This window comes from Phalacrocorax aristotelis, chromosome 2 (genome assembly GCF_949628215.1).
Source record: "Phalacrocorax aristotelis chromosome 2, bGulAri2.1, whole genome shotgun sequence".
Classification (NCBI taxonomy): domain Eukaryota; kingdom Metazoa; phylum Chordata; class Aves; order Suliformes; family Phalacrocoracidae; genus Phalacrocorax; species Phalacrocorax aristotelis.
The window spans coordinates 56,697,113-56,712,994 of NC_134277.1; the positions used below are offsets into that span (position 1 = coordinate 56,697,113).

The 15,882-nt window shown below is 37.1% G+C and overlaps 1 protein-coding gene across 3 annotated transcripts in view; it reads left to right on the top strand.

Annotated features, from left to right (window-relative positions):
* SUGCT (succinyl-CoA:glutarate-CoA transferase) overlaps positions 1-15,882 on the top strand; it is a 333,594-nt gene that overhangs the window by 133,259 nt on the left and 184,453 nt on the right. For all 3 annotated transcript variants that reach the window (XM_075083703.1, XM_075083704.1, XM_075083702.1), the window contains one exon: positions 4,041-4,143. In XM_075083703.1, the coding sequence (XP_074939804.1) occupies positions 4,041-4,143 (103 nt within the window). The remainder of the gene's footprint in view (positions 1-4,040; positions 4,144-15,882) is intronic.

Sequence of the window (15,882 nt, forward strand, 5' to 3'; positions counted from 1 at the left end):
AAATAAGACATCATGGTGACTACTACCTCTTTTAGTGAAGTAAGCCTTACTACAGGCTTTGCAATAAAGGTCGTAGCAATGGATTTGTTCTCCACTGGGGCATGTAACCTCTTTTTTCCTCAGAGGTGTTTTCAGAAAGAGCCTGCATTCAAGCTTCATATCACAGACTAATACAGTAAAAAGTAAATTCTTCTGAACTTCTGAAACACTGGTAATAATTGTAGAAAGCTAAGCTACAGATTGAAAATGATTCTAGAAATAAATCACAGATAATTTAAATGACATTTATGTGATTATAACAGATGGAGCATTTTAGAGGGAAAAGGGACTCATCTGGAAATATATGAAGCTGTAGTGTGAATCACATGGTTGAGTTCTCCTGCAGCCACTGAGTATCACTGAGGCTCCACGGACAGATACAGATTCATTTGCAATTGTCATGATTCAGATTTCAGATGCTGTACAGTCTTGGATGTTTTTTTACTAGCTTAAGTTTGGAAGATGGACCATTGTTTAGCCTTATACATGTTTCCATCAGTTATTTATATATGTATATAAAAATTACTTTTTTCCCCACTGAAAGAAAGCAGATACATTGTACATTTTTCAGTTGAGAAAAGGAAATTGTATACTAAGTAGGCTACTTAGAAAAGGCAATATCAAAGCATAGGAAAATGTTTCAAACCAAGTGTTAAGGGGAAAAGAATTGGCCAGGCCTAGTAAATTCCCACTGATAGAGCTTTTGATTTTCAGGAGACAATTTCAGTCTTTTATTTCTCTTGGAAGTTTTTGTTGAAGGTCTTTACTTGATATTTTGGAGTGCTGACCATGGTATCAGTTGATACCTAGAAACTTGAACATCATATCAGTTGATACCTAGCAACCTAAACATCAGCCCTTTGCTATGGGGAAAGCTTATGGTATTTATTTGTGTAAGTGCTAGTAAAAATTTTATTTAGATGGAGGGAATGATACATACAAGTGAGAAAACAAAACCAAACCAACAAAACCCCCAAAAAACAACTAACAAACAAAAAACCCAATTCAAAGTTTGTGCAGCCTGTGCAGCTGACATCGGAGAGGTAAACTTGGGCATTTTTTATCCACACCTTATATTTTAACAAATTTCAAAACAGTATTTCTCCCTTAACACTGCACAACAGATACTTCAATATATAAAAACCAGCTGAATGAACCAAATGGTTGCATGCTGTTGCTCTCAAAATTTGAAAAATAGACCTTTACTGGCAGCGGTGGTGATCTGTTTTGTTCTTAAATAGTTTGCTTAACAATATGCTCTCAACAGCCTCTTTTTACCACAAATAAAGGAAGCTATTCTACATCAGATTTAGGTCAAGAGTTTCAATTTTAAGAGACAATGCCGTCTGTCTCCTTTGAGGGTCATAGAATGTGGGATTTTTACATCTTTGAGTTTAAAGCTTTTAGGAATTCTCTCCAACCACCAATAAATAATAAGTAAGATTAAGACAATTGTTAGGTCCATTCAAAACAAGTGGTTTTTTTAAACAGAACATTAATTGTTTTCTACAAAATTGTGGTAATTTTTTTTTGTCTGTTACATAGGAGGGGATAATCTAAGCAGAAGCTAGAATTTCAGAAATTCATACACCCTGTGGAAATTCTGCAAAACATGTACTTACTTCAGTGTATAGTGAGTCACTCTTAATGATGTTACTGAAGAAGAATGTATGTCTTGAAAATTATTCAGATTTACCATGACATCAGGAAGTAGCATTCTGATTATGCAGATGTAGATAACTGACACTCCTGTTGAAAAGACTTAACTTTCAGACTATCCTTTAAATCCACAAGTTTGTTTGTTTTTTTTTTTTTAACTCAGGAGAATATTTATAACAGTTTCTAAGAAAGAAATACAAGGAACATAACATAGCAGGGCTTATTCCTTACTAATATTAATTACAAATACTAAGAGTTGCAATAATTTCTTAGTGATGGTCTTCAGCACCAAAGTTATGATGTTGAGTCCAAGAGTCCTGTTGTGGATGTGCTGTCTTTTGTTAGAAATGAGATCGTAGTGGAGGTTGAGGTGTCAGAAAAAGTAGTAGCTGAAAAAAGCGTTTTATTTATAAAAAGGGATTTAGCGGGCTATGAATTATGAAGCATCTCAGAAGGGAACTGGCTCAGTTGCTAGCACAGAATCAGCACAGTTTTGTAGAAATAGTACCAGTAACTGATGGGAAACAGTTTTTCATGTGAATCATATTTACACTGTGCAGTAGTTTGAGTAATGTGCCTGGTTCTAGGTACAGTCAGCAAAGATGGACTCTAGATGTGTCCAAGAGTGGCATTATCTTTACAGCTGATTAGAAATTAATATTCAATGAAGTGTATAAATGAATAGTGCAATAATCTTATATCTGTTTTCTTTAGCAGTGATGCTTCACTATGCTTCATTTCTTCACAAGTAATGCTTAACTTTATAATACATTTTGCATTTTTAAAGCCTTTTATTCTGATTTTTCTGTATTATGGCTCCTTCCTTTTCTACTAGTTTTTTTTTTCTTAACTTCACGTGTATTCAGCAGGAGTGAGCTTCTATTTCTGAGGAAAAGCAGTGCAAAACTTGTACATTTTCCTATTTATTTAGAGTGCAAAATGCATCGGGTATCATGATTTATTCCCTCAAAGCTTGGGGAAGTCATTCCTGCACAGGGAGAAAGACATTAACTGCAAAGCTTGGACCCAGGCCTGTGCCATATATTTCATATAACTGTAACTTGTCACCATCACTATTTTTTTTCTTCTTTACTCTAAAAGTATTATGAAATACTTTGCAGCCAATCTCTGCATATGTATAAAAAGTTTACAAAGTTTGTCATCTTACTTGATGTAGCAGATTTTGCGCTTTTGGGCTTTGTCTTTATTAACTTTCTGTCAGAAACCTTGGAAGGATTTTTTTTGCATAATGACATGCTAGAAGTAAAGTTGAATGTTACTGATGTTGCTCCTGATAACGCTTAGGGAACCCTGAACTGGTGAGCTACAGAATGCTGGTAACTGAGTGGCACTTATCAAGGTTTCTATTAATTTCATTTTCTTCAGGTCTTTATATCACACATAATTTCTTTGCAGTGTTGTACGTATGATGAAGTAGATCCTTCCTTTCTAATAATCTGGTAGACCTCTATGTTACTTACCTTTGTGAAATTTAAGATACGATCTCCAAATAAGTTCACCTTTGGTTCAGAATCCCAGATGGCTGCAGAAAATACCATCTCCCAGTGACTGGTATTGCTTCAAGAGTGTATTTTCGTCATGTATGTAATCCTGCTGGGCAGACAAGGAAAGAAAAAGTATCTAGCAAAAAGGGGAAACAGTGGTGCTACCAGTTACAGAATTGAATGCTTATAAAGAAATAAGCTGAGCTTTATGTATGTGGTACAAGGACATGCAGCTCTGTGTGCACCAGCATGGACATTAGTACATATAGGCTGAACCGGATGTCCTTAGGATAGGTTATACAATCATACAACAAATAAATATGTAATCTGTTGTTATCTGACAAAAAATTGTGCCTGTTAATCCTGACATATATTTTGGATATAACAGAAGGAAAAACACTGTGGTGCTTTACATCAGGTTTTAGTGAGCAGTGTCATATGTTAGACTTGTACCCATGTTATATCTATCTTTTTGTTGTTAAATATGTACATAAAAAACAAATATGAGGCACGTTAGTGTAATTAAGGACTGGAGGAAATCCATTGACCCCCATTTGAAACTGCTGATAAATTTAGGTTTACATCATCGCTGGATTGCTCCAGGTGATCAGATAGAAATAGAAGTCAGTTCAGCTATGTTCTTTCCCCTATGTCTTTGGGTTTTGTATTTCCGAAGAACACGTGTAGTACATTTGCATTGTGTTGAAAGACGTGCTGCCTGTGAAGAAATCAGTGGGGAAGAGTATGGAAGCAGTGAGAGAGGGAGGAGACATGCTGTACATTTTTCAGAATCTGAAAGCGCAGAGTTGAAACCACATGCTTCTTATTTGCTCTTAGGTTTTCAGAAAAAGCAACGATTGAATGGCTGCAGCTCTTTGATGGTAGCGGGGTTCCGTATGGCCCAATCAACAATATGCAGCAAGTATTCTCGGATCCTCAGGTTGGTTCTCACCAAGTCTGTTCTATACATTATTACATGTGTTTTACAAATGCTGAGTAATGATCACTTTTCCTGCCACTCAGACCTGATTTCAGCTACTTTAAAATGGGATTTGAGTTATATGGTGGATTGACTTATATGGTGGATTGAATTTAAGCCAATAATTTGGCTTAATAGAAATAAATACAGACCCTTAAATGAATTATATGCTTGGGAACACAGATTTTGCCATAATGCATTAAACCATAGGTATTCCATGTCTCGTACAGAGTCTGTCTTTCAAAAATGGCTGGTAAAATAGGAAAAGAAACTGTAATATATTATGTAATTGCGTTTTGTCAGGCAAATATGCAGAAAAGTACCTTTCTTGCTGTCCACAAGCAACATATTTTCTCTATGGCATATGGATAACCAGAATGTATGCTGTTTGAAAAAAATGGGCAACTTTTTGTCTGGAAACAGAAAAATGAAGCACAAAAGTCATATGCAGAAAGATTTTAATCTTTTCTTGGCCTGGTGATTTCCCTGGCTGAGAACACATCACCTTTCTATTTATTTACTTACTTTAAATTTGAAGTCTTTCACTGAATTGCATCTATACTTAGTTATAAACAATATTTTTTCTTTCAAGTATCTCTAGACTTACACTGTCTGCATATTCCCTGATCCCTCCCCTTCTTCTCACCCCCTGGCTATGGGGTTATGGTTAAAGGGCCCAACACAAACTGAAATATACTGTCTTGAATAGTGCAACAGTGTTTTATGGCTATTCTATTGTGTGATGAATCTCCTTTAATTTGTAACAATTTGAAATTAATTTCTAATAACCAGAAAAATGATTGGCTGTTGCGGGGGGTAAACAGCCAGTTTTGTACATGTCCATGTCTGCTGTCAAGAAGTGTTTGTGAGGATTGTGAATACAATTGCAGTCTTTGGGAAGGAAGAACAGGCAAAACAATCTCTATCATGAAGGAATATATTTATAAAAAATGTTTGTTATAAATATGTTTGTTATACTTTTAGAGGTACAAGACAATATTTGTTAGGCTACTGCAAGGAAAGAAGTTTTTTTTCTTAAATAAATACACTCTTTCTCCTTAAAATGATGCAGTACCATGCTGTGAAGTGTGCACGGGCCAAATTTTGCACTTCATAACTTTCACAGGGATTAAGGTTGGGCTTTGAAGAACATACAGCAAGAGTCTTTATTTGGCTCAGAATGTGGTTGACTTGGCTGTATTTGGGCAACATTGGAAAAATATTCTTTGCTTTTTTTTGATGCTGTGAATTTTAAGTCAGACCCACTCTGAAAGGGACGGCTTTTTAAAACATAGTAAATTGTGGGATTGCCATTACCTCCCAAATTGAAAAGAGGTTAGCTTGATTACCTTGCTCTTCTTAGAATTCATTGAAATATTTTAAATCTATATTATTACTATATATATTATAATTATATATATTATTTATCTATATATGTTTGGTTGTTACCTGACTTAGACTATCCATAAAAGGTATCACAGTGCTTTGCAGTCAGGTACTACCATATGGCAGGATTTTCAAAATGTTTTCCTGTAAAGGACCATACTGATGTTTTTTAATTTTTTTTTTTTTATTTTCCTTCATGGAACTGCTTGAAAACGTCTTTTCTACACTCTTCTCTGAAACAAGTGGCACTCAGACACTGTGTTCTTATTACTACTGGAAATGAAATGCCAGTATTTGTGGTGATGCTGCACGTTATACATTTGTTTCTGGTGCTGCCTGCCTCCTTAAGCATTTTCTCAGTTATTGTTCTGTGCAAGGGGAGGGGGAAAAAGAAAGATGACTGCAGTTCTTCCCTCTTATTTCTTGAAATATGGAAAAGTGTTGACATTTTAAGGTCTTGCTCTTATGGCAAGGTATTTACTTTACATCTCATATAAAATTAAGTCCCCCACTCCACCTTTACATATCTGAAAGGCCATCCAGCAGACAATCAATTTGGAGAGTAGTATACTGAGCCTCTTAAGTATTTTTTTCTAATTTCTACACAAACTTCTACTTCGATGGTAAAGACTTCAGACCTTCACAGGTGGCTCCATTGCCCTGAGTCACTTACGCACAGCGTGGATTTAGAGGCTTAGGGACAGTTCAAGCAAAGCTTTTCACCCTCATGTTCCTTGTGAACTGTAGTTTTTGCTGTTGTACCTTGCCCAGTCTCCCTCCTCTTGCTCATCCTTCTGTTACTCTATAGACAGCACGTGTCTGGGATAAACACGTGTGCTTGTGTATAGCTTTGCTTTTTCATAAGCCAATCTGCAATTTTGGTTTCTGAAACCTCAAAAAGCATAACAGTGCCCTGAGACTATGTGTAAGACTAGGGAAGAAGTCTAGCAACACCTGAGAATCCATAATCTAGGTATCTTCTGCACTATGAAATCCCAGTTATAACAGGGAAAGACCAGCACCCATCATCATCAACATCCTGTAACCACAGCAAGGTTTTTCTTGCTGTGTAAAGCTCAAGCTGGTCATTAAGGGTGAGAATTCTGTAATCATTCTTCACAGTGCTCCCATTACAACATGGTGGGTTTTTTCAGGCTCAGTTTAGAACACAAAATGCACTTCTGAGAAAGGTGCCACTCAACTTACATTTAATAACCTTACTTGCTAATTCTCTATAACAACAAACAGTGTGATGTAAAAGAAGAGAGTGTATCATAACACAGTAATCTGCTTTTCATAGTCATTTGCTTTCAACCATTGCAAAGACCCCACAAAAACATCAAATGTGGTGCTACTTTAATACACACAAAAGCTAATCTACCTCTAATAGATAATACCTGTATTTTGCTAACCTCTTCCATTTTGGGTGTTACCAGCAGAATTGGATCTAAACACAATTAGATTTTTTTTTAAAAAAAATCATTTTATTGCCACGGTCTTCCTATTTGATCTATGGATTTTGCTATCCATAACGCAGCCAGCATTCATTGTAAGTGCAGTCTTACACCATTAGTGACCAAGATGCACTGCACAGACATCAACAATTGTCAAAGCATATGCCAGCTCAGCTGTCAGCAATGCTGCAAAGGGTGCGCTGTGCTGGTACCAGCCAAAGACAGAAATCCTGGGAGGGGTTCAGAATAATGCAAGGGAGGAATGGAAGTCTGAGAAGACAGGAAAGACAAGTAAAGGAGGTGACTGAAATGGTCTAATTGAACTTAATTAGCTACAGGTGGGTCATGTTTTCAAATCTTATTTCATTTTAACTAGAAGGACCTCAGAACTCTGCAGGCCAAGAGTGGTTTGTATAACTTCTTATATAAACTGAGATAAAACAACACATTTTTGATCCCAGGACATTTTGTTAATATCATTAACAGCTTCAATCATACTCCAAGTGAGCTGCCAAAAAACATGAAGTTTTTTACTAAGCTGGAGAGCCAGGTGATACTGTTTTTTCCATGAGTGGAGTGAAATGTCCACTTTTCCCACTGATTATAATCTTTTATTCATTTGTGAAGTTAAAATGAATACCGCAGGCACTTGTACTGTTAAGTCAATCAGTCTGTGGATAGAAGTGTATGTGTACTTGTGCATGTATGGATGAAAAGGCTGAGAGAAAGAGGAGCAGATTCTCTAGTGAAGGGAACAATTTTCTTAAAAATGAGAGGGAGGAAAAAATATTTCTAAAAGTTCTTACAAACTCTTAAAAGTATAGTATAGACTATTTTAATGAGGCTTTTTATAGTCAAACTTTTTAAGCTATTTTTTAAAAATGTGCTCTCTTAACCAGGCCAAGATAGTACAAACATTAAAGGAATTTTTAAAACGTTTTAAAATCTTACTAGTGACCTCAGTATGGTCCCATTTAACATACCCTGGGGAACATGTGTATGAAATACAATGTGGTTTGAGGTTTTCCAAACAAAACAAACTTAAAAGAGAATACCATTTTTAATAGAAACTATTCAAATTCTCCAAAAAGATAAAACAACACAAAACCAGGTACACACTGTACTGCAGCTAAGAATGAAAGAACAAAGGTGGTTAAGTGAGGGTACTGAAGGTTTTTTTTTTTGTTTTCTTTAAAACATTACCCTCCCCTCTTTCACAATATAACGTCTTTCACAGTTCTTATATAGTGTTACTTAATTAAATGGTTGGCGTATATAGGAAGCAACAAAACAATCCAGAAATATTATGGGCAGTTTAATAAATTATTTGTCACCTGATGTTTTACCAGATTAAATCCATTCATGTTGATGAATTTTACTATATGAATGCTGCCAGCTGGAAATAAATATGAAAGCCATGCAGTGGTACTTCCCCTTCCCCCCACCCCCCCTAAGCAGTTACAGTCATACCACACAAGTTGAGTACATCAGGTGTAAGACATCACCCTGATGCATCACTTCTGAGAAATATGGGGAGGGAAATATCGGAGCTGAAATATCACAGCTGGCCCTGATTTCAGCTCCTGCCAAACACCTGCAGACTCTAAAAGGATACCAAAACAAAACTCCACCCTGTGGCAAGAGGCCATCCCTTAACAACCCTTCCCTGACTTTGCATCACTATAAAAATTAATTTAACATTTTTTACAGAAACCTTAGTCTTCCTGTCCCAGAAGGCCATTACAGTTCCTTTAGCCATTTCTCTGAATATGCCTCAGAAAAAAACCCACAGTATATTGAAGTATTGAAATATCTGACGGCTGGAAATTATCTGATGTTTTAAGTTTATTATTTGTGGAAACTTATGAAGGTGGTAGGTTTTTTTATTAACCTCCACATCATCTCTTATTTTGGAAGTAGTTTCACTTGAACACATCCTGGCAAAAATTTCCTAGCATCTGGTAAAAGCTTCTACAATCAGTGTTGTGAACAAACAGAACAGCAAAAGTTAAAAAGTGTGTTGTTTTTTGGTATTTTGGGGTTTTTTGTCTGTTTGTTTTTAAGTCATCTTTGCATGGTGGTTGTTGGTGTGGGTTTTTTTTTTAGGTATGACCATGTTTTAATTGTTATTCTTTGACGTAGACTTTTGTGGCCCACTAAGGGCTGTCCCAAGTCAAATGAAATTATATTCATATCCATAATACTGCAGGGAGTTTTTAGGTATAGAGGTTTCTGCAACTGAAAAGCCGTTGATGAAGGCCTGAAGTAATATGATGTGTCTGGAAGTAATTCCTAACAGACAAGAGAAAGAGACGAATTAAGTTTTGCATGTGTCTATTAAGTAAGTATTAAAACTAGTTGGAAATTTTCTGATGAAACGTTTTTTCCATTTAAAAATGCCAATTCATTGAAAGTGAAGCATCTGCACGAAGGTGTCTAACATGAAATTCTATTTTGAAACAGAAATTCAGCTCTATTCCTGCTTCTTTTACTGAGTTGAAAATGTGTACTGTCTAGCTTTGATTTGGTGTTTCAAGCCAACTTTTTACTTCAATTTTTAAATTTTATGTGAAGAAAAAGACCACCACAGCACCAACCATACCCAAACCTTTAATTTTGTCAAAAGTAGCTCTTTTATACTAAATTACAAATGTTTTCAAGCTTTTAGTCTGTGGGAAATTTAGGAAAGTGGATTCTGTTCTAAAGTGGAAAGCATTAAGGATTGGAACATAGTTTGAAGAAGTGAAATGGAAAATCTAATTCTAAGACTGTAGTATGTGATTCCCACTTATACACAATTATGAAGGCTTTATATGTGTTATGAGAGAGTTCTATATCCAGATGTTGTAGGAAGGGCTCAAAATGAGACATCATTTGTGTTTTGGTATGAGGAATATTGTAATAGGAAGTATTTTTTAAACTTTGACTGTAGTGAAAAGTGGCCCATGGTTATACCATGTTTTTGTCTGGCCTGCCTATCTTATCTGCCTAACATAGTTAGAGAGCTTATGGTGGAGAAGTCTTGAGATGTGATGGGGTTCTAAATAAGAATGTATCTTTATATTAATGATAGGCTTTTGTTTGTACACACATTTAATATACATCTATTATCTAGATAAGAAAAATAATGATAAAGGAGGTAGTCCAATGCTTTCTAAGATGAGGTTTTGTTTTCAGTTGCCTATAACTTCGCCGAATTTAATAGTTTGATCTGAAATTTCCAGTGCTGGCTGTCTGCCTTAGTCTGAAGTTCATTTGGAAATGTTTCTGATAAATTGATCCACTTATATTTGTTGATAAGTTTCCAGAAATCTGGTCTACCATATCAACATACTCTTACACCTGTTGTTTGCCTGGGAGCTCTGCTCTTCACTTTTAGAGAATTAGTTCTTTTGCAAAGAGCCTTGGGCAGAAAGTTGACTGCTGTGACATAGATATGCTCATTTGCTGTCCCATGTTTTAAAGGGTGGGGGAGAGAAGCTGGCAATGGATAAAGAGGAATGGAGTCCCAGACAGTGCATGCAAAAGACAAGCTGCCACATACTCTGGTCCTTTTATGTGTTTTGTGAGCCCAAAGGTGTCAGCTTTGCTCAAGACCTAGATTAGAAATTGTATAACTACACTAGATAAAATGTAGTTTTTCAACACCTGAATTTTTATTTCTAAAAATGTCAAAATAAATAAATAAGAACAACACAAACATGAGAAAATTCACCAACAACTTTATTGTAGAAGAATCTCTAATTCATAAGCACTAAGATATTTTTAAATCAAGTAGCATCTTTCTGCTGTACCCTCTTCCTGAAGTGTGCAGGATAAACTTGACTGTTGAGTAGGAGAGCATTTAGTCTGCCTTGTAAATCAGGTTGTTGTCTGTCAGATTCATAACTCCTTTGATTCAGAATACGAAAAGTAGTGAAAGAGGTAAGAGGTTGCAGAAATATGGCTTCATTTTTATGGAAGTTGAATGCCAGAGAGGAATCTTTTCCTGAGTATGCCACATGGTTCACATGTAGTTTTGTGTAAGTCACTCAGTTGAACTGCTAAAAGGTGGTCATTAAATGTGTGTGCCTCATCTTTTGAGCACCTGCCTATGACACCATATGCTAAATATGCAGCAGCACTGAGTTCTTATGGATGTAAACAAAACTGTTTAAAGCATTATTTGGTCATTTTAAAATGCAATGTTGTTGAAAATGTTGAAATGTCCCCTTGGTGCCAGGGGAGGTTATGGAGTAGATCATCTTGAGTGCCATCATGCAGCATGTACAGGAAAACCTGGTGATGAGGCAGCACAACAACCTAGTCAGCATGGGTTTATGAGAGGCAGGTCCTGCTTGACTAACCTGATCTTCTTCTATGACAAGGTGACCCACTTAGCGGATGAGGGAAAGGCTGTGGCTGTAGACTTTATTAACACCTTTGGAGTAGTTTCCCACAGCATTCTCCTGGAGAAACTGCCTGCTCAGGGCTTGGATGGGCATATTCTTTGATGGGTAAAAAACTGGCTGGGTGGCTGGGGCCAGAGAGTTGTGGTGAATGGAGTTAAATCCAGTTGGCAGCTGGTCACAAGTAGTTTTCCCCAGGGCTCAGTACTGGGGTCAGTTCTGTTTAATGTCTTTATCAATGACCTGGACGAGGGGATTAAGTGCATGCTCAGTATGTTTGCAGACGACACCAAGTTGGGTGGTGATCTACTGGAGGGTAGGAAGGCTCTGCAGAGGGATCTGGACAGGTTGGATCCGTGGGCTTAGGCCAGTTGTATGAGGTTCAACAAGGCTGAATGCCAGGTCCTGCACTTGGGTCGTAACAATCCCATGCAATGCTGCGGGCTTGGGGAAGAGTGATTGGAAAGCTGCCTGGCAGAAAAGAACCTGGGGGTGGTAGTTAGCAACCCAGGTGGCCAAGAAGGCCAACAGCATCCTGGCTTGTATCAGGAAGAGTGTGGCCAGTAGGAGTAGGGAAGTGATCACCCCCTTCTGCTCGGTACTGGGTTCAGTTTCGGGCCCCTCACTACAAGAAGGACATTAAGGTACTGGAGCATGTCCAAAGAAGGGCTATGAAGCTGGCGAAGGGTCTAGAGAACAAGTCCTATGAGGAGTGGCTGAGTGAGCTGGGGTTGTTTAGCCTGGAGAAAAGGAGGCTCAAGGGATACCTTATTGCCCTCTACAACTGCCTGAAAGGAGGTTGTAGTGAGGTGGGTGTTGGTCTCTTCTCCCAAGTAACAAGTGATAGGACAAGAGGAAACAGCCTCAAGTTGCACCGGGGTGGTTTAGATTGGATATTAGGAAAAAATTCTTCACAGAAAGGGTTGTCAAGCATTGGAAAAGGCTGCCAGGGCGAGTGGTTGAGTCACCATCCCCAGAGGTATTTAAAAGATATATAGACATGGTGCCTAGAAACATGGTTTAGTGGTGGACTTGGCAGTGTTAGGTTTGCGGTTGGACTTGATCTTAAAGGTATTTTCCAACTTAAATGATTCTATGATTCTAAAGACGCAGTAGTTAGGCTTCTGGAAAGTATAGCTTCTAATGTGAGAGCACCAGAGAAATAACCCTCTGGGAAATTAATTTTTTTTAATTATGTGATTTGAGTGAGATATATATTAAAATAAGACCTGGAGCTACACCTTATTTATGAGAAATAAAACCTCTCTTGAATACCTTTAACTTTCACTGAATGAGGGAAGAGCCTGACAGGAAAAAAGTCAAGCATGCACTTAAAGATTGTACTGTATTTCTTTTATGCAAGCAAGCAAATGATGTTAATGCTCTCTTTTAATTTCTTTTAAATGTGCACATATATGAATGGTATGTCTTTAGCTAGTACTATTTGCGCATGCATTCCACTGAGAAAAGATTAACATAAGTATTCGTTGGTTATAGAGAATATTAAGTTCTCGAAAGCATCTCATTAGAGGTCCATTCTCATAAAATAGTAAACTGTGTTTAAAAATTACATTGCAGTCATGGCAATTCAAAAGTATAGAAAGTAACCTAGGCTTTTGGGGCATTCTCTTCTAGAAGGAGATCTGTCAAAAAGCCATGCTCAGGTTTTGAAGCAAAGAGAATAGCAAAAAACCACTGTTTTTGAAACGTCAGTCTTTGTTAGGCTTAGTGTTAGGAGCCCATAATGCACATCCCTTGCATTTCAAACTCTTGGATTAGTTTCTGTCCTTGCAGGAGTTACACACTGTTTCCCTAATCTTGCAGCTCATCAAAGTGCCATCTATTGGTTTCAAAGAAGCCATATATGGCATCTCGCGCTACCAGAGTATGCTCAGGATAAGGCAATCCAAATTTAAGATGTACTGAGCTAGATGATGGGTAACTTTTTAGAAACCCCTCACAGAGCGTGAGCCCAGCTCTCACTTCTGTTCATGTAAAGTCTGTAACTATGGGGTCAAAAGAGAGTTTTTAATTAACGTAGATGTTGCATTTATTTAAAGTTTGAGCGTCAAGTCTGTTATGTGTATGGGAAGGGGGAAATACATGTATATGTATATCCCATAAAGTCTCACAGCCTGAAGAGAGTTTATATACTGAAGCAGTTGATTCAACTGATTCTTTAGAAGTGGGTGGTTTTTTGTGGTTTTTATCTGAGCATTCACTGAATCACTATCACAAAGTAATGGTCAGTTAAAAATAGGTGTTCTTTGCTTTCCCCACAGTATGTAAATTGTAAGACTGACTATATTGCCTTCTGGTTGCCCAACTCACAAGACCATACTAAATCAAGTAAGAAAACACCATTTTTCTTAAGTAGATGTAGATTCATTTTCTTAGCTAAATTTATAGGAGAATCAATAGTAAGCACTGGCACTTGAGATTAAATTTTAGACATGCTTCAGTATATAATTCCCTCCAAGAAAGGGTAACTTTTAAAATTTCCTACTGTATTTTTATGTTTTCAAAATCAATTGCCACCTTGTCATCTTGGAGTTTGTATGAAGATAGCCTGGATATATTTTTTCTTTCTCAGAGACTGTAAGGGCTAGATTTTTGTCGTAGGTCCTGTTCACTTTTAAATATATTGGTTTGTAATCGATATAAGTAGCGTGGTGCACCTTTGTAGTGGGAGTTATGTTTTGTAGTCATGAAAATACTAATGATATTCTGGAGAATAAGCATTTGGCATCTTGCACTTCAGAATCTCTCAAGTGGTAGTAGCTGCAGATTATGATATATGTATTCCAGTAAGGGAGAAAATAAAATGGAAAATACAACAACAACAACAACAAAAGTGCAGAAACTATGCAGATCAGGCTTTAGTTATCATTTGATCTTGAGCTGCTTTTCCTGACTGCTCAACTTAATTTAAAAATCTTAGCTCAAGCCATGACCCTGGCCCATCATCCTGAAATTATGAGATTTCCCACTGTCTTCAGCCTCAGTTCATCTTGGAGTCCCGCTCGCTGCTGAAAAAAAAGTATTTTCAGATTAGATGCTGACATGTTCACTTTGCATTGTACTTGCACAATAACATTAAAAAAAATATACTGTTTTAATTTTGTGCCTCTTACTGACAAGGAAGAATATTTGAGCCATGAAAAGACAAGTACGTAGGCTGAGTAGGAGTGGGTATTTGAAGATTCAGATTTCCAACGACCACAAAAAGTCATTAATTAGTCAGGCAAGCTTTCTCTGTCATTGCCATTTTCCTTCTCATCTCTGACTAGTTTCATGTAGGTTTCTAGTATGATTCAAGTAGACAGTTTGTAAAGAAGCAGGAAGTATTTCCTCACTGTGCATGGTCACTGAGGCCAGGAGCATTATTACCATTGTTTTAAAGAACTCACCCTAAGCTTAAAACTGGCTACAGCATTTGGATGTCAACACTCTGAGCAGCCAGCTGCATCTTGAAACTTTCTCCACACAATTTCAATTGGCTACTTAGCAACTGTAGCATTTAATTATAGCAATTTAAAACAGAAGTTGTGTAATTTTGTAGCATATGTTTTAGGGGTAAAACGTCTTTTGAATTACATACAAATCTTGATCAATGTTGCTGGTGAGGTCAGGTGTTCTTCAGAACTTTTCTGAAGTTCTGAAAAGCAATCTAGGTGTATTGTTAATTAAAAAAAAACAAACCGAAAACAAAACCAAAACAACAGCAACAACAAAAAAACAACCAAATTTTGATCAGGTTTACCAGCGGGCTTTTGGGATGACCCGATTGAATTTTAATTGTCTAGAATGACATCTGAAACATCATAGCTTATGTAAGAGAAAAATGTATTTATATTTTTTATGCCTATTAAAATAGACATTCCTGTAATGAAAGAGTCACCTCAATGTGAAGGTAGTGCATTGAAGATGATTAATGGTAGTATTAAATATGGAAATCCTGACTCACATATGAGAGAAGAGAATGGTACTTCAAATTTTGAGCCAAGTTTAGGAATGGCATGAGGAAAGGATAAACTGAGATGCCAAGCAGACGGTGTTTACAGTGCAGATCCCAGTTTAATTTCTAAGAAAAAAGTAGTAGTAAAAAAAAGAGCGTCTTTTGAAAACAAGCAAACAAAAACCCCTCCTAGCAGTTCCTCCCTGCTATTTTGATGCCAATGTTGCAAACATTGTGTCCATCATCCACGATGAACTGTATGTATTGGCAATATAGGTTGATAGATGGACCTGGGAATTTCTAGAGCTACACTATGTCTCCTAACATCCTGCAAGGACCAGTTTAAGGGGTTGCTATTTCCATGAGCTGGTTTTTGGAGAGAAGCTTCTGCCAAACGTAGTCTGATGCTCCCTTGGGACGGAGCGGGCAACTGAAATGCATCCTCCTGCAATCCTTAAGTTGCACCCGAGGTAGGCATGACCAGAAACACCATTTAGTATCTGCACATCTTGTT